The sequence below is a fragment of the Thalassophryne amazonica genome, chromosome 18, assembly GCF_902500255.1.
Source record: "Thalassophryne amazonica chromosome 18, fThaAma1.1, whole genome shotgun sequence".
NCBI lineage: Eukaryota > Metazoa > Chordata > Actinopteri > Batrachoidiformes > Batrachoididae > Thalassophryne > Thalassophryne amazonica.
The window spans coordinates 28326715-28346285 of NC_047120.1; the positions used below are offsets into that span (position 1 = coordinate 28326715).

Below are 19571 nucleotides of genomic sequence, written 5' to 3' on the forward strand. Positions count from 1 at the left end.
AGGCAGGTAAGGACTTGGACCATGTTGACATGTTTTAACACGCACAAAGCCATAAAATGTGACATGCTTTCTCAGTTTAGGCAGAATCAATTCAAAGCCAAATTTGGCAAAAAAAAAAAAAAACGCCTCTGCAACGATTGTTAAAAACCATAAAATGTATCAAGAGGGAACCTAAAGCTTTGGGTAGCTTTAAAAACCTATCATGGAAAGACATAGTCAACCTTGGACTTTCACCTTAAATTGTTTATTGTTTGTTATTTATGAGTAATTTCTTGTATTTTTTCCCCTCTCCAAATGTGGTAATGTGCCCAAGCAAACAGGAAAACCTTCAACAATATGTAATTTCTAACTTTCTGACAGTGATCTACTTCCTCTGAGGTCAAGGTCTGATTTGAAGAAGGCTTTTTAAAGAACAGTTTCAGAAACAGCCCCGATCCTAACTGAACTACTGCCTAACAAAACAAAAGGTCATCAACTGGGGGTTAAACTGCATCCTGTTTTTGTGACAGGCTTTCAGTTTTGGTAGCAGCCCTTCCCATCTTTGGAAAGCTTTGAAAGATCAATGTCATCCTTTCTTAACCACTGGTGAATGTGACATGATGCTGTTATTGGCATTATTTCTCTGAAAATGTACATATGTTGTTCAAATTGTATGAGTTAATACTTGTACCAAACCCACAACAGCAGTCATCTCAAAGCATGATCCTTAAAGAGTAGGGTTGAGACAATGGCAACGAAAAGCAGTGCTTTAACAGGAAGAAGCCTTCAGCAGACCAGACTCAGTGGGGTGGCCATCTTTTGTAGCACAACAGAAGAACTCATCTTTTAATTAAAAGTTCTAAAATGGTCTTCACCAAATAGCTTGTGCTGACATAATGTCAGAAAAACTGATTAAATTTTAAAAAGAAAAAATAATTAAACAAACTAAAAAAAAATGTTGGGAAGGTGTCGTAACACGGACCCACAACAGGGGGCGCAAGTGAACGGACAATGAATAAGAAAAGGAGTAACAATTTAATGTTGCGAAAGTACACAACGGAATACAAACAGAAATTACAGGTGCCAATTGTATACAAGAGGACAGTGGGCAGGCTCGAAGATAGGAGACCTCTGATGAACGAGGAGCCGGGGCCCACACCGCTTCCACCACCAACGGCCTGAAGAACACCGGAGCCGCCAAGTCCTGAATCCCCAGGTGGTCTCTGTCCTCCGTTGTCGGCCCTGGTACTGCTGGCAAAGAAGATACAGAAGGAGGTGAGTGTGAGTCCTCACACTCAGCAACCTTTACACTCAAAGTCTCTGGGAGGGAAAACCTCCACCTCCAGATACGTTTCTCTCGTGCAGCTCCTGTTGGTCCCTCTTCTGGATCACCACAGGAATGCGGCTGCACACAGAACAAAGTTTAGACAATCGATAATCACAGCAGAGAAGATTACCTTTGTGGTAGATGATTTCTCGGCGAGGAGGTGGAGTTGTGATCCGCTTCTTGTAAGGAGGTTAATGAGAGACAGCTGGTGAGGTTGACAGGTGACAGCTGTCACTTCCAATAGCTCTGGCGCCCTCTCATGCTTGAAGCCCGCACTCCAAGCAGGGCGCCGACTGGTGGTGGTGGGCCAGCAGTACCTCCTCTTCAGCGGCCCACATAACAAAAAATGTATTTGAGTGGAGAAAATATGATTATTTATCAATATATGGAAGATGATTTTAGTTTTGGCTTGGTGTTGTTTTTTCAAATCTTTCCAGATGATCTGAGATTTCCCTGCCATTGGACCAGGCTAAAGATCTGTGTTTGTTGGGATACAGCAACATGCTCACGCATGCGCATTTTACATCCAAGGATGATCAAGAGACGCCTTGATCATCCTTGGATGTAAAATTCCACCATCCTGTCGAGGAATCAACCAAGATACAATCTTCCTTGCCACAGAGGGATTAACACTCCACTCCATCATTGTATCCTTTTTGTGGCCTTGGGGGCATCAAGTTAACAAGATACTCCCTCTTCAAAACTGCATATCTAATCCAAGTAGTTTTGAAGTTCAAGGTCACATTTGTATATATAGCCATTTGGGAGGAGTCATGTCAAGAAGATTTTGTGACAGACTGATCCCAATTCAACAACTCCCATGATGCATTGCAGTGCAAGATAAAAATGTAAGACTCCGTTAAAAATATTTCCTATTCACGGTTATAGAGTATCCCAGAATCATTTGCACACTGGGGAGGGAGGCTTGATAATGGCTCAGCTTTAATGCTAACTTTAACATTGAAAATGCCATAAACATGCTAACGCATTAGCATAGATCCCGTTTTGAAGTTATAAAATACATCTATCAACTGTTTCAGAAGACCATAACAGGTCCGTTTAATATAAAAAAGGTAAATATTACTCACAGACATATGCTCTTTAGGGTTTTATTGGGGAAAAATTAAGATAAAGCTAAATAAAACAAAGAACAAACGAAGCAGCAGATTGAAGATCGAAGCACTGCTTCATTGGTTCAAGGTTCAAAGCAAAGCCGCTCTGCAGAAATGGTTGATTATACAGACCCGCTGCAGGGTCTGTAATCAATGTAGAGAAATGATCATTTTCCTGACAAACACTCCCAAAAACAACAACCACTCTGAATGACTGATAAGGGAATCGTTAAGCAAAAAGCCTATTGATGTCGATGGATCAAATCATTTCTTAAGGATACCCGAAAAGAACCGGTTCCCGACATGCAACTCTAACAACAACAACATGCTTTTTAAAAAATAAAATAAAATAAAACTCACATTAAAGATTTTATAATTATCTTAGTTAAATCCTAAATATATATTTTGGTTGAACTCACCTCCAGACTCAATGTTACAAACAAGTTGCTTGTTGCTCGTCTACCCCACCACCCGCAAACGCTTGTTTACACTAACAATGAAATCTCGGCCTCCCCAGCGAGAACGTGTTTACATGTGAGATTCTATAGTTGAGGCCATGAACATATACATTTGCTGAAAAGTTTCAAAAGCAATATTTTCAAACTCAGCACATTTCATGTTCCCAAGCAATATCTAAGGCATATTAAGAAAGTTTCCTTGTTTGCGTGAGTTTTTGTTCAAACTGATTAATGTCAGAGGTGTGGCAGAGGACCCAAAATGCAGAGGACACAATGGCAGGTTAGTAGAACAGACACTTTATTGTCCAGTAACAGCTGGCAGGAGACAGGGTCAAAAGAGGCAGGCAGAGGTCAATACACAGAGTGTCAGTCCACCAGGATAACAGTCTTACAAAGGGGAGAAGCACAGGCATGTTCCAAGAACAAGCACAGTTTAGACACACAGAGGCAAACCAAGTAAATAGAGTACAAAAACAGAATGCAGGAATTAGTGGTCAGGAGCGAAGAAAGAAGTCAAAATTGACAATAAACTAGCTGGAAAAATACACTGGAAAAAGTAGTAGAAGACACTGGGAATGAAAACTGAAAAGGTGGGAAGGAACCATGATAATCTGGCAGTGGACACTTGAAAAGGAGACTAAAGATGCCCGTCTCATCTTTGATGGAAATGCTGACACATGGGAGGGCTGAAGTGTGAACACACAAGGGAACTATGACAACAGATCATAACAAGAGATCAGAAACATGAAGAGATGCATAACTACAGTTAGTGAGGAGATGTGAGAGATCAGAGAAAAGAGACAGAAATGTGAGGAATAACATCAATGCGCTGGAACCTAAAAAATAAAATAAAAACTAAAGACACCAGCACAACACTTGAAGCACCCAAGTACCTCATGAAAAAAAAAAAAAAAACGGCAACCAGGGATCACAATGGAGAGATAGAAGCCATAAAGACATGGAAGGGAGAACATAAAAATTGCCGGAGAACAGAACAATATAAAATCAAAACTGAGAAACCTGTACAATGCACCATGTGCTGCAGGGAAATCTACAACACAGAAAAACCACTGCAAAAAAAAAAAATGTAACTACCAAGGATTGCAGTGGGGGGCAAAAGAGAAGGTGCAAAATAAAAATTCAATGATGTGGGAAGGAGTGCAGGAGAGCGCAGAGGACACTAAAACAAAACTAAAACCCAGGAGAGAAACCTGTTCACCGCACCGTGGGAAAACATGATAACACAGAAAAGACTCCACCAAACAACACTGTGGGGCCTTAAATAAAAACCACAAAACACAACATCAGAATAGATACAAAAACCCACAACCCATGGGAAAGAGCGTCTACGCAACCCACATGAGCGCACGTATCAACACAGATCCTGACAATTAACAGACAATTCTTTGTGACAGAACTGGTGTCAATCCACCAGGTTTACTAGCCTTTTTCTGACACATTTGTGTTGTTGTTGTTTGTTTTTTTTTTTTTTTTCAGAAGATCAAAGGTCGATGAAACAGGGGAAAAAGATGGGCCTACACCACTTTTCCAAGCCCCAAATCATGACTGCCGTGTGTATAGTCATCCACAAGAGCTGCAGAGGATCAGGGTATCTGGCTTAGCAGTAATACAACAATGGCAACAAGACAGATTAACAAAGTCTTGTGTAACTTGGCGTCTTGCCTTGTTGTCACTGAAGCACCAAAACCATCAGGTATCAGAGTTCAGACAGTTAATGTGTGCCACAAATATATTTGTGGACATCTGGCGGCACTGTATTGAAATATGTTTATAATAAAATCACATAATGTTACGACTTGTAGGCTTTAAACTGCATCCAAACCTAACTTTTGGTCTTTGCTAAAACTCAGCCTGGAAAACTTACAAATGAAAAGCAAAATAAATGAATAAGTTAGTATGAAGCAGGCCTCCGCCCTTGTGTACGAGGTCTGTGATAAAAGTATCCGACCTTATTATTTTTTTCAAAAAACATATAGATTTGAATCACGTGTGATTACATCAGACATGCTTGAACCCTCATGGGCATGCAAGAGTTTTTTCACGCCTGTCGGTTACGTCATTCGCCTGTGGGCAGTCTTTGAGTGAGGAGTCGTCCACCCTCTCGTCAATTTTTTCATTGTTTAGGAATGGCTCAGAGACTGCTGCTTTGTTTGATCAAAAATTTTTTCAAAAACTGTAAGGCACAACTGAGTGGACACCATTCGATAAATTCAGCTGGTTTTCGGTAAAAATTTTAACGGCTGATGAGAGATTTTGGTCTGGTAGTGTCGCTTTAAGGACGGCCCACGGTGCCTGACGGCGATCTGCGCTTCGAGGCGGCAGCGTCTCGCCGTTTCAAGTTGAAAACTTCCACATTTCAGGCTCTGTTGACCCAGTAAGTCGTCAGAGAACAGAGAACTTTCAGAAGAAGTCGGCATGAGGAGTTTATTCGGACATTCCTGTTGGGAAAGTGTAGGAACACGGACCCACAACAGGGGGCGCAAATGAACGGACAATGGAGGAAGTCAAATAACAACACTTTACTGTTGTGAAACACGCACAACAAACACAACCAATTACAATATCAGATAATAAGTCGAATCATAACGGTGTCGTGTGGGCAGGCTCGAAGATAGGAGACGTCTGTCCAAGTCGAACCGGAACCACTCGATTTCCTCCGCCACCGAACCCCGGGAATACTGGAGCCGCCAAGTCCCGAACTCCCAGGTGGCCACTGCCTCCGCTTGTCGGATCCGGTACTGCTGGCGAGGAACAGAAACAGTCAGATGTGGGTGCGTCTGCACCCAGCAACATGTAGGGTGGAAAAACCACCTCCACCTCTCGTCAGGAAAACACTGGTTAGTGCAGGAATGTGTGTACTTATCAAAAAGGTCCAATAAGTCTCCTGCTGTTCCACTCACTATCTGCACAAAAGCAACAACGTATTATGTTCAAGAAAACAACACAATTGGCTGAGTATGTTACCTCCTTGGTAGAGCGATATCTCGGCAAAGAGGTGGAGATGTCGTCCTGCTGATATACTGATGCTGATCCAATGAGTGGTGACAGCTGTCATAGGTGATGAGTGTCAGCTGTCACCCCGACTGCTCCTGTGAGGCAGCAGCGCCCTCTGGTGCCTGGAGCCCACACTCCAGGCAGGGTGCCCTCTGGTGGTGGTGGGCCAGCAGTACCTCCTCTTCAGCGGCCACACAACAATTCCATTGTTAACGGACATTTTGTAATGAAAGAACGTGCGGGCAGAGTCGCATGTCGGGCTGGACCCAACCGCGGGGGGTCGCGACAGGAAAAACACCTCCGTTGGAAACCTTAACGGGCAAGTTGGAACATGCCCAAGCTGTTAAACAATTTCTCAGTTACTCACTTGTTGAAAGCCCTCAAAAGCCGCCTGAATTTTACAAATGGTTTTCAACACGGAGGTGTTTTTCCTGTCGCGGCGCACACAGATTCACCGAGTCGTCACGGAAACGACTCGGCGAATTTGCGCGCACGTCTTTCATTAAAAAATGTCCTTAAACAGTGGACTGTCTGCATAAAGTCCTCATGCCGGCCTCTTCTGAATCTTCTCTGTTCTCTCACGACGTCCTGGGTAATTAAGCCTTAAATTAGGATGTTTTCAGGTCGAAACAGGCCGACGACGGCGCCTGGAAGCGCTGCGCGACGTCCAGCTCCGTGGGAAGTCCTTACAGCGACAGAAACACCCCATAATCTAATCTTAAATATTTTCACCGAAAACCAGCTTAATTTCTCGAATAGTGTCCACTCGGATATTCCTCACAGGTCCAGAAAAAATTTTGATAAAGCAACACGTGGCGTCCGCAGCGGCTATTCTGACAAAGAAATTCCGATGGGCGGGGTGGAGCACTCCTTACTCAAGGCCTGCCCACAGGCGAATGACGTCACCGACACGCGTGAAAAAACTCACGCAGGTGCACGAGGGTTCAAGCTTGTCTGACGTAAAAACATATGAATCAAATCCATTTATTTTTTGAAAAAATTAAAAAGGACCGCGTTTTTCATCACAGACCTCGTATACTACAGGCAGCTGTGCAGAAAAGCCGTATTAATCTCAATCAGGATGGCCGTCAGTCCTTTAAAACTCCTAAAGAGCACTAATTCTGTTATTTTGAATAAAGCCTTGAATGACATTTAAATGTGTTGATCTTTCAAAGGTTTTACTGAAACTATGGTGGATAAATGGAAAATATGATGCTGTATTTATTTAAACATGTGACATTGTGCTGGAATCAAGTGTGGCAAATTTTATTATCTCCATCAAGGAGGCGATATTTTTAGCCATGTTGGTTAATTGGTTCAAGAAAAAGAAGAGAGTCTGGTATCGACCCTAAGGCCCATTGCTAAAAGTCCTGTCCCAGTATTCTGTAGTGTGAAGTGGATGAAAGTCTATAACTCCCCCTAGACAGGACACCAGTCCAATGCAGGTTACTCCCAAGCCAGGGCTGGTACAGCTGGGTGGACTGGGACAATCCAGATGAAGTGTCTTGTAAAAGGACAAAATACAGCCTGATAGGGTAATCAAACTTATTTCTATGTATTGGTAGCTCAAGTCTTTGTCCCATTGATCAACCTGCTCCACAATGGTTAGATTACTCAAAAATCTATGGACTGAATCTTACGGAACTTGTACAGACTGTAGCTTGTGGATTGGAAATAGTCTAGCAATATGTAGACTGGGGTTTGATCCCGGGACCTCATTCATCAACTGTATGTATGCACAGATTGGTGGTTAAACCACACATACAAACATTTCTATGCTTCTTCTAAGTATCACATTTATCAACTTGTATTTAGACCAAAATATTTTTTCCATTTTTCCATACTATACAAGGTAGGACTTTTAGATTAGATTATATACAACTTTATTAATTCCTTGGGAAACTCCCTCATGGAAAGTGAGGTTCTAGCAGCACTGTATAGCAGCACACAGGGTAAGAAGCACACAGAGCATCAAAAGTGAAAGTAAAAAACAATTTGCAAATATCAATACAAAAATATAAATTTCAGAGGTACTGCTCGCTACTGTCTTACTGGCTATTACTGCCCCTCTCCTTCCTGTCCTCTGTCTTCCTATTACTCCTCCTGCCCCGAGTAAGGAGTTGTACAGTCTGATGGCCTGAGGGATAAAGGGGTTTTTCAGTCTGTTGGTCCTGCAGTTTGGAAGGAGCAGTATGTGGCTGAAGAAGCTCCTCTGGTTCCTGATGACGGTATGCAGAGAGTGACTGGCATAGTCCATAATGTCCAGCAGTTTGTCCAGTGTTCTCTTCTCTGCCACAGTCACCAGAGAGTCCAGCTTCATGCTTCATTTTACACACAGAAGGCAGTGTTTTCCACCTACACACAGCTCTGACCATGTGTATGCACAGTATCTAATGGTAGAACAGAAAAACTAACACTAAAAAGCATTGGTACTGTCATGACATGCAATCTCATTGACATACGTTCTTTATTTCCTCAAATTAATAAGTACACAATTAGTAATTATGCCATGTTAGAAACAGATGCGCAGTGTCACTGGTGTCAAAACCTAAAAAAGACACCTGTGTGAAATAAACAGCTGCTTTTGACCTCATCATTCAAATAAAAAATAAAGACCTTTGCCATCAACATGCACCCTGCTACTTTTATAGGCATAAATCAAATACTTTCCAAACTGCTATTTTATATTAAAATCTGCACACATTATTTTTGCTGCTCAAATTTCATGAGGAGGGATTTTATCATAATAAAGCCAAACATGGTAAAGTCACACGAGTGCTAAGGATTCTGTTACAACTGCATTGATCAATAATTGTCTACTGGTTAGTGCTTGGGTGGGAGACCTCTTTGGAACACGGGACAAAAAAACCCATGAAATCTTGATGCACATCCAACACCAAGTGTTGTGTGGGCCGCCAGAAGAGGAGGTACTGCTGGCCCACCTCCAGAGGGTGCCCTGCCTGAAGTGCGGGCTTCAGGCACGAGAGGGCGCTGCTGCCACGGACACAGCCGGGAGTGACAGCTGTCACTCATTATTTCCTGACAGGTGTCACTCATTCTTCATCATCTCACTCCATAAAACCCAGACGTCATCTCCACCTCATCGCCGAGATATCGTACTTCTATGGAGGTAACTTTCTCTGCCTATAGTGATTGATTCCAAGTGCTACTGTGTTGCAGCTGTCAACCAGAGGACCGGCGTGGGTCACGACTGTTTCGTCCTACGTCAGATAAGTGGTTACACAGACGCTGCACGAGTGTGTATTAGAGGTGGAGGTGGCATTCCCACCGTTGTTGTTACGGGGTGTACACACACCCACACTTGACTGTCTTTGCTCTTCACCAGCAGTACCAGATCTGACAGTCGGGGACGGTGATCACCTGGGAATTCGGGACTTGGCGGCTCCAGTATTCACCAGGTTCGGTGGCGGCGGAAATCGTGTGGTTCCGGCTCTTCTCAGGACATACGTCTTCTATCCTCGAGCCTGCCCACACGTCACCTTTGTGGATTGACTGTTATCAGATACTGAGATTGTCTGTATATTCGTTGTGCACCTTCACAACATTAAATTGTTACTTTTTGGCTCATCTATTGACCGTTCATTTGCGCCCCCTGTTGTGGGTCCGTGTCACTACACTTTCACAACACCAAGGTGGATCCATAAAATGTATTTTTACTTTGTCAACATTGCAAGATAAGGCATGCTGGGCAGTTTCTCACTAAATAATGTGTGAATCTCACAAACTACTGACCCAATAAGAATGAGATAAAGTCGGGCTGCTGTGGGAAGTGAAGCAAGTCAACCCTCTTTCTGGTATCAATAGTTGCCAATGTTTTGGGAAGGAGAGGTGAAGAAGAGGCCTCTTGCACCAGTTGACAAATTTAGTATAAACTGTGCTTGTGGTGTGGACTCTTGTCAGCAACAAGGCACCTTGTGTACGGTGCAAAAACAAAGTTGTAATGTGAGAAACTCAGAGTGAAAAAGAAAAACCCTGTCAAGAGGATTTGTCTGTTTTGCTCAGTGATTACCACCATCAGAGTCACCAGAACCAGCAGCGACCGATTTCCAGGCAACACTGAGCTCTTTTTTTGCTGTCAGCCCATCATATTTTCAACAAAAGTTAGCTTCTAACATGAATAAACAGTTGAGACCTTGCCACACATATGAGTAGCTTTTGCCGCCATCTAGCGGGCAATGTGAGCATTTCAGGGCTTCTTTACATGTCCTATCTGAAACCCAAAATTTTGTTAAAAAAAAGGCATTTATAAATGTCAGAAATGCATAATAAATGGTAAGAAAAGTTTGGGGCCCCCCGCTAGAGCCTTTGCCCCCACAACCCGATCCCAGATAAGAGGTTGAAGTTGAGATGATGATTTAATTTGTTCTTAAGCAATAATTTTGTACACTGTTTATTGAAGAAAAAAAAAACTGACACGATAGTATATGGGGAAATGGTTTCGTTACTGTTTTATTGTGTTTTATATTTACTTATAAATTTTGCCCAAATTCTGTGCTGGGTTTAAACTAATTAATCATCCAAAGGAAAAAAAAAGAAAGAAAGCAAAATCAGGAGAAAAAAGGTCATGAAAATTCATTCAGATTTAGTAATTTGATGATGCATTCACCTAAATTATTAAAAAAATATCAGTATCAGTATCGGTATTGGCAATACTGGCCCTGAATTTACTTGGTATCTGATCAATACCAAATCTTGCAGTATCGCACACCACTAATTTAAACCATATTAAACAGATGCAAAAGGACCTCCTTCTCCCCCAAAACTGTCAACATCTAAACACTTGTGGCCCAAATGTCTTTCTCAAAAATCTTTTACCAGCTCACTACATGTTTCGGCTGGTTAATTCTACTAAAGACCATCTAAGAAGCATTTAGTGGGAGCAATATTTTTGTGTTTTTTTTTTTTTTTTGTATTCATGCTCATGCTGCAACATCTCTGTGCAGACATTCAACAAATTTCTGTAATCTCAAAAGGGAATGACAAACATGCGGCAGAAACATCCATTTAATCAAAATCCCCGTTGATTTTAGATCCGCCACTTAATGAATGCCCTATTGTTTTATGTGCAGTCACCGGGGTTCTGCTTCACTTCCAGCAATAGCAAATAATTAAAGAAATTTAGGAGGAAAAACAACATTCAAGACTGAATAATGAAGCTCTTGGTGGGGGGAAAAAAACTGAATCCATGTGATTTTTGCAGCTCTCATGTGGCCCAAATAAATCAGACGGCTACCAGGAGACGCTTAAACAAAAAACAGATTGGTGTCGTCGAGTCAGAATCGCGGCCCGTGAAAACATGATTTGGAGCGACTGAGCATTCCAGATCTTCATTGGGCTTTTTTTTTTTACTGTTATTATGACTGCCAGCCACGTCTGTGTGGAATTCCCATTTTCCAACATGCAAGAATGTCCAACTTTCTGCTCCAGGTCTCTAACGCCAAATGAAAAATGGCAGATTTTCTGTCTCAGTAGAATCCGTACAATAGCTTCAAAATCAACACATAATTCACAGCTGGTCACCACACCTACTCCCGCCTTTCCACGATGGTTGAATCCAGTTTTGCAGGAAAAAATAAAAAACACTGACTGTGTAAATATGTGTAATGGGACCAAAACATGTGCTCCATCTGACTTCTGGAAAGTTTGACATCCATCCTGTTCGCTTTGCTATGAATCAGACTTTCACTACCTGCTTCATTTGTTATCCAACATGACAGAAGAGCTACTGAGGCGGTCTGGCTCAGGGTCGACAAGTCGATACTTCACAGAGGACATCCTGACCCGACCTCTCAGAGCGTCATCTTATACTGCAAGATATTTTCTCTCAGGAAAAGATATGCCTTTTGAAAACTCTTCACCTTCACCTACCCCCCCACCCCCCAACCTGGTGCTATAACTGCTCCCATGAACGTTGATCATATATATTCACTCACCTTCTTTCACAGAGTTGTATTGTCCTTCTCCTTCTGAGATGCTGTTTGGTGTTTTCAGGGTGCTCTTCTTGGCCTTCTCTGCCTTTTTGTTGGATGATTTTGCTAAGAAAGGAAACAATATTAAAGGGGCATATTCTGGGGGAAAATAAAACAATTAAAGCTACTCTGTGTAGGATTTAGGGGTGTTTATTAGCATAGCATTCATTAGCATTCTGTTCATTCATCTGTAGCAATCTACAACAATGAAACATGATCTTAGAATGAGGCATTCATATCTACAGTAGTGTTCAGAATAATAGTAGTGCTATGTGACTAAAAAGATTAATCCAGGTTTTGAGTATATTTCTTATTGTTACATGGGAAATAAGGTACCAGTAGATTCAGTAGATTCTCACAAATCCAACAAGACCAAGCATTCATGATATGCACACTCTTAAGGCTATGAAATTGGGCTATTAGTAAAAAAAGTAGAAAAGGGGGTGTTCACAATAATAGTAGCATCTGCTGTTGATGCTAAAAACTCAAAACTATTATGTTCAAACTGCTTTTTAGCAATCCTGTGAATCATTAAACTAGTATTTAGTTGTATAACCACAGTTTTTCATGATTTCTTCACATCTGCGAGGCATTAATTTTGTTGGTTTGGAACCAAGATTTTGCTTGTTTACTAGTGTGCTTGGGGTCATTGTCTTGTTGAAACACCCATTTCAAGGGCATGTCCTCTTCAGCATAAGGCAACATGACCTCTTCAAGTATTTTGACATATCCAAACTGATCCATGATACCTGGTATGCGATATATAGGCCCAACACCATAGTAGGAGAAACATGCCCATATCATGATGCTTGCACCACCATGCATCACTGTCTTCACTGTGAACTGTGGCTTGAATTCAGAGTTTGGGGGTCGTCTCACAAACTGTCTTCGGCCCTTGGATCCAAAAGAACAATTTTACTCTCATCAGTCCACAAAATATTCCTCCATTTCTCTTTAGGTCAGTTGATGTGTTCTTTGGCTAATTGTAACCTCTTCTGCACATGTCTTTTATTTAACAGAGAGACTTTGCGGAGGATTCTTTCAAATAAAGTAGCTTCACACAGGCGTCTTCTAACTGTCACAGCACTTACAGGTAACTCCAGACTGTCTTTGATCATCCCGGAGCTGATCAATGGGTGAGCCTTTGACATTCTGGTTATTCTTCTATCCATTTTGATGGTTGTTTTCCGTTTTCTTCCATTTTTTTTTTGTCCATTTTAAAGCATTGGAGATCATTGTAGATGAACAGCCTATAATTTTTTACACCTGCGTATAAGTTTTCCCCTCTCCAATCAACTTTTCAAACAAACTACGCTGTTCTTCTGAACAATGTCTTGAATGTCCCATTTTCCTCAGGCTTCCAAAGAGAAAAGCATGTTCAACAGGTGCTGGCTTCATCCTTAAATAGGGGACACCTGATTCACACCTGTTTGTTCCACAAAACTGACAAACTCACTGACTGAATGCCACACTACTATTATTGTGAACACCCCCTTTTCTACTTTTTTTTTACTAATAGCCCAATTTCATAGCCTTAAGAGTGTGCATATCATGAATGCTTGGTCTTGTTAGATTTGTGAGAATCTACTGAATCTACTGGTACCTTGTTTACCATGTAACAATAAGAAATATACTCAAAACCTGGATTAATCTTTTTAGTCACATAGCACTACTATTATTTTGAACACTACTGTATGTGTTGATACCGCAGCCCAAAAAGGGACATGTTTACACTGTCTTTTGTGATTTTTGGAGCATGAGCTGAAGATAAAAAGAAGATGAATCAGTGATTCATCCCCCAAACACTGTCTAATGGTTGCTAGGTCAAGCTAGCAAGTTTGGGAATCCTCATTTTTGTGAAATGGAAGATGGAGGAGAGAGCTAGGAAACATGATGCCCCATCGCCAAATCACCATGGTTCCATCACCATAGAAGCATAAACAGGAAGGGAAACCAAATTGTGGCTGGTGACAGCATAGTGTAATCTACAACTCACCTCTAGATGGCACTAAATCCCACACACTGCAGCTTTAAATCAACATTTTTCAGTTTCACATGGTGTGGGTTTTATGACAGAATCTTTAAAGTCCCACAATTATATGCATGTGTATGACTGTAGAATCCCCTCTTCAAAAAAAAAGGCCCCTATTTAACATTATGTAATTGTATGGAATTTCAAATCAGAATTCCTACTTATTCAAATAAGACAAAGTCACTGTAGTTCCTCAAATGGCCACTTGAGGCTGACTCCAAAACTCAGTCAATCTCCATAGATCCCCATGTTGAAATGTTTCAACTTCACAGCAGAAGCATTTTTTCAGCTTGGTACAAAAATGGTTTTGGTCGCTACAGCTAATTTCCTCAATCATGATAAATGCACAGAAGATCAATATTTATGTAAAGTTTCAGTGTAAGCTGGTTTACGGCATTATATTATAAATTATTAGAGGCCGATCAATTTGAGTGACAGCAACCCTTCACATGGCCCAATAACAGGCTGCTAGCTCCTTTCTGAGCATTTTACTACAAATAGGAGATAATATGCCTTGGTGGGCAGTTAATTCTATTAAAGTCCATCGAAGAAGTCTCTACACCAGTATTTACGGGAGAGTAACATTTTTGTGTTTTTTGTATGCTAGCACAACAGCACTAATTGGGGGAGGTGATGGTCTAGTGGTTAAGGTGTTGGGCTTGAGTCCAGAAGATCATGGGTTCAAATCCCCACCTGACTGGAAAATCACTAAGGGCACTTGGGCAAGGCCTTTAATCCCCTATTGCTCCCGGTGTGTAGTGAGTGCCTTGTATGGCAGCACCCTGACATCGGGGTGAATGTGAGGCATTATTGTAAAGCACTTTGAGCGTCTGATACAGATGGAAAAGCGCTATATAAATGCAGTCCATTTACCATTTAATTAGGACATATCAGGGGTCTGTGTTAGGCCCCTTGCCTTTTCTCCTTTGTATAGTGCTGGGCATATTTTGCGGCATTATGGGATTGCCTTTCATTGCTATGCTGATGATACTCAATTGTACATGCCCATAACTGCTGGTAATCTTACCCATATAAAATCCTTAGAAGATTGCCTTATATCTGTGAGAAGTTCATTGTGTAGTATCTTCCTCCTCTTAAATTCTTATAAGAGTGAAATGATGGTTCCAGCCAGACATCGGCATCAGTTTGACCAGCTGGTGAGGAATCTTGGGGTACTTTTTGATCCTACATTGTCCTTTGACCTCCACATTAGAGATATTACGAGGACTGCCTTCTTCCATCTGTGAAACATAGTGAGGATTCGTCCCGTCCTGTCTATGGCTGATGCTGAGACTTGGATACATGCATTAATCTCTTCCAGATTGGATTATTGCAGTGCTATATTTTCTGGTCTACCGCAGTCGACCATTAGGGGTCTTCAATTAGTGCAGAATGCTGCTGCCAGACTTTTGACACAAAGTATAACGTTTGACGACATTACACCCATTCTGGCATCCCTTCATTGGCTTCCAGTTTCAGAATGGATTTTAAAGTCCTGTTGCTGGTCTATAAAATTCTTCATGGACTGGCTCCTTCCTACCTGGCGGACTTGGTCAAGCCCTGCGTACTGGAGTGGCCCTTGCGTTCGCAGGGCACAGGGCTTCTGTGTGTTCCATCGGTGAATAAAAAGTCTGTGGGGTATAGAACCTTCTCCTACCATGGCTCTACTCTCTGGAATGATCTACCTACAGTTATAAGGCAGTCCGACACGGTGGAGGCTTTTAAATCAAGACTGAAGACCTTCTTTTTTAGACTGTCTTATCATTAATTTATTCTGTTTTTATGTTTGCCTTGTAATTTATTTTTATTCTACTGTGTTTTACCTTTTTATTGTGCCCTTTTTGATTTTAATTTACTTCCTGCTGTTATGAATTGTGTGTTGTGTGAAGCACCTTGGGGTGACCGTCGTGAGATGGTGCTATATAAATTAATAAATTGAACTGAAATTGAATCAGTACTGAGGTAATGTTAACTACAGTGATAGCACCACAGGTATTGAAGCTATTTACACGTCACAGTTTTTAATACTGGTGCCCAAGCAGCCTGCTATGAAAGCCATCACTCAATCAGCCAAAAATATTTGTTAATCACCCAAATCCAAGTTTCCTAGCTTATTAGCCTTAGCTAACTTGGCAAAATTGAGCTAGATGACTTGTTTGGGCATCATTTGTACCACCTATGTCATGCCAGTCTTGCTCACACTTCACCCCCTTTACCCATTTATGGGGTAACTGGGATTGAGTCAAAGTCAGGCTGACATCATATGGGTTTCAAACCGGCACTTCAGAAAAACCTATAGGTGAAATCATGGAGGTGTGATTGGTACTGTATGCACACTACCAGTCAAAAAGTTTGGACACACTTTCCCAGTCAATGAAAGCATTGTCTCCATGTAGTCTGTGTTCCGTATTTACATTGCTCCCACTCCCACCTCCCCTTGGCGTGGGAGCGTCACAAATAGTATTTCCTTTTCATTTAAACAAAAGGAGTAGTAACAGGTCAATTCTTAAGCCAATTTTACACATGCTGTTCAGCAATAAACTGACGGGCAGGTGAGGTTGGAGACAAATGCAAGGCTCAAAGTCCAAGCTCAGGTTGCAAACAGGCTTTAATGAGAGGGCAAGCAAAGGTCAGTACACAGAGAGGCAGTCCAGTAAACACAGCAGAAGTACCAGGACCATCAGGCTAGTCAGAGTCGGTAGATACGGACAGGAGGTCGACAACGCACAGAAGCAGGCAAAACTGGAGAATACAAGAACAAGAGCTGGAATGATGGGACAAGGCGCAACAAACTGGCAAACCTTCAACACAACCTGTGAGCTAATAAAGCCCAGGTGGCAATCAGCAGATTACAGACAGGTGTGTAAAGCAAGACCCAGAAGTGGGGCATGGCCAGAGAAAGAGAGAGAGAGAGGGAACCACAGACAGACCCTAACACCAAAATCCCACAAGCACAGAAAAATAATACAAAAGCAAGAAGAGAATAAAAACAAACCAAAACCCCCGTAACTGACCAGATAAACCGTCAGGCCCTGACAGTACCCCACCACCACGGCCGACCCCCGACGGCCCAGGAGAGGTAGGGTGAGTGGCATGAAAGTTCCGGATGAGCCCAGGGTCCAAAATAAACTGGGAGGGAACTCACGACCGCTTCTCGGGGCCATAACCCTCCCAAGCAACCAGATACCGGAAGCCGCGCCCACAATGGCGAGAAGCCAAGAGCCGGAGCACAGCAAAAACAGGACCACCATACACGTACTGTGCGGGAGGCGGGGGAATGGCAGGAGGGCACAGAGCACTACACCGGACAGGCTTAACTTGACTAACATGAAACGTGGGGTGGACACGCATGGATCGGGGAAGGCAGAGACAAACGGCAACTGGCTTGACGACCTTGGAAACCGGAAAAGGACCAACAAACCGGGGGGTCAGTTTCCTAAGAGCGCCCTGTAGGGTCAAGTGATGCGTGGACAGCCAGACCTTTTGTCTGGGGGTGTACAGCGGCATGGCTGACCGCCTCCGATCCATGGTGGCCTTGTAAACTGTGGAAGAACGCAACAGAGCGCGCCTAGCCTTTTCCCAGGTTCGTTGGCAACGGATGATGAGACTGAGAGCTGAGGGAACAGACGAGTTGTGGGCAACTGCAGGAAAAATTGAAGGCTGGTGACCAAACACAACATGAAAAGGGGAGAAGCCGGAGGACGCCGAAGGCAAACTATTGTGAGCAAACTCAATTCAAGGGAGTTGGGAAGACCACAACGCCGGATGCTGGGAAGCGAGGATACGGAAACCTTTTTCTAATTCCTGGTTTAACCGTTCAGTTTGCCCATTGGCCTGTGGATGGTAGCCCGAAGTTAGACTTGACGTGACCCTGAGGAGATGGCAGAACTACCTCCAAAAGGGGGACACAAACTGTGGACCTCGGTCAGACATAATATCCTGAGGTAACCCATGTAACTTAAAAACCTGAGACAGCATGACCTCCACCTTCTCCTTAGCTGACGGGAGGCGTGGCAGAGGAATGAAGTGTACCATTTTAGACAAGCGATCAACTACCGTTAATACAACAGTGTTACCCTTAGAGGACGGAAGACCAGTAACAAAATCTACAGTGATGTGCTACCACGGATATTTTGGAAACGGAAGAGGAAATAAGGTGCCCGCAGGTGGGTGATAATATGACTTCTGTGTAGCGCAGATTTGACATGCATTAACATACTCCGCTACATCCGTAGAAAGACCCACCCACCAGAACCACTGTTTTACTACTAATATGGGTTTGTTTTTATTCCTGGATGGCAGAACAGGCGGCTATCATGGCACCATCTTATCACCTCCCCCCTGAGCATCTTAGGAACGTAAAGACAGTCCGGCGGACAATCGGCGGGGGCAGGTTCCTTACCCAAAGCCGATTTGACCTTCGACTCTATATCCCAAGTAATAGCGGGCATGAAACAGGATGCAGGCAGAATAGTGCCAGGGTCGGAGAGCAAGGTTGGGTAGGATTACTTTGAAAGAATACATGTGGATTACATGTATGTATGTACATACATTTGGATTACTTGTAATCTGATTACTTTTGGATTACATTTCAAAGTAATCCTATCCAACCTTGTCGGAGGGCATGTCACCTGGGTCCCCCTGTCGGGATAAAGCATCGGGTTTACCATTTTTTGAGCCCGGGGATAGGACAATAAGAAGTTAAAACGACTAAAGAAAATTGCTCACCTAGCCTGGTGGGAATTTAGGCGTTTAGCTGAATGCAAATATTCCAGATGCTTATGGTCAGTATAGACTACAAAAGGTACCTGTGCCCCCTCCAACCAGTGCCACCACTCCTCCAGGGCCACTTTTACCGCTAGCAGTTCGCGGTCGCTGATGCTGTACTTCCGTTCTACGGAAGACAATGTTTTGGACAGGAAGGCGCATGGGTGCAGCCTACCATTAGATGGACTTCTCTGGGAAAGAACTGCCCCAACCCCAACATTGGAGGCATCAACTTCTACCACGAACTGCCGAGCTGGGTCAGGAAGGAGTAGTACCGGGGCCATGGTAAAGCGATGTTTTAAGGCTCTGAACACCTCCTCACATTCCTGAGTCCAAACGAATGGCCAGAGAGATGACGTGACCGCATGCAATGGCGCCGCCACAGTACTGAAGTTTCAGATAAACTTTCAGTAAAAGTTGTCAAATCCCAAAAACCGTTGGACTTCCTTACGTGATACAGGTGTGGGCCAATCCCGCACTGCCGTTACTTTCTCAGGATCCATTTTCATTTCCCCCTTAGAAATAACAAAGCCTAAGAAGGACACGGTGGATTTATGAAATTCACACTTTTCTGCTTTCACATAAAGCTCATTTTGTGAACGCCAGGAGTGAAGCACAGGCGGGTGATTGTGGACCCCACTCAGCTGAAGCCCAGGCTGCTACATGACCAGAAAGGAGAGTGATGATATATGCAATCTTGGTTCTATCTGATGGGAACATGGGTGCCATCAGCTCAAAGTGTAGTTCATACTGGGTAATGAAGGGTCTGATGTCTCCGGAGTCGCCTGAAAAGCGTTTGGGGAGTGATAACTGGTTGCAGATCACTGGTGCTGGTGTGGAAGCCGGTGAGGCAGCTGACAGCCCCGGTGGTATGCTCGGAAAAGTGGTAGC

General features: G+C 43.0%; 1 protein-coding gene across 2 annotated transcripts in view; it reads right to left on the reverse strand.

Moving 5' to 3' along the window:
- cpxm2 (carboxypeptidase X (M14 family), member 2) overlaps nucleotides 1-19571 on the reverse strand; it is a 140450-nt gene that overhangs the window by 101837 nt on the left and 19042 nt on the right. The window contains exon 2 of one of the 2 annotated variants that reach the window (XM_034194301.1): nucleotides 11846-11947. The exons of the other annotated variant lie outside the window; for it this stretch is intronic. Coding sequence (XP_034050192.1) covers nucleotides 11846-11947 — 102 coding nt within the window. The remainder of the gene's footprint in view (nucleotides 1-11845; nucleotides 11948-19571) is intronic. 2 annotated transcript variants of the gene reach the window in all.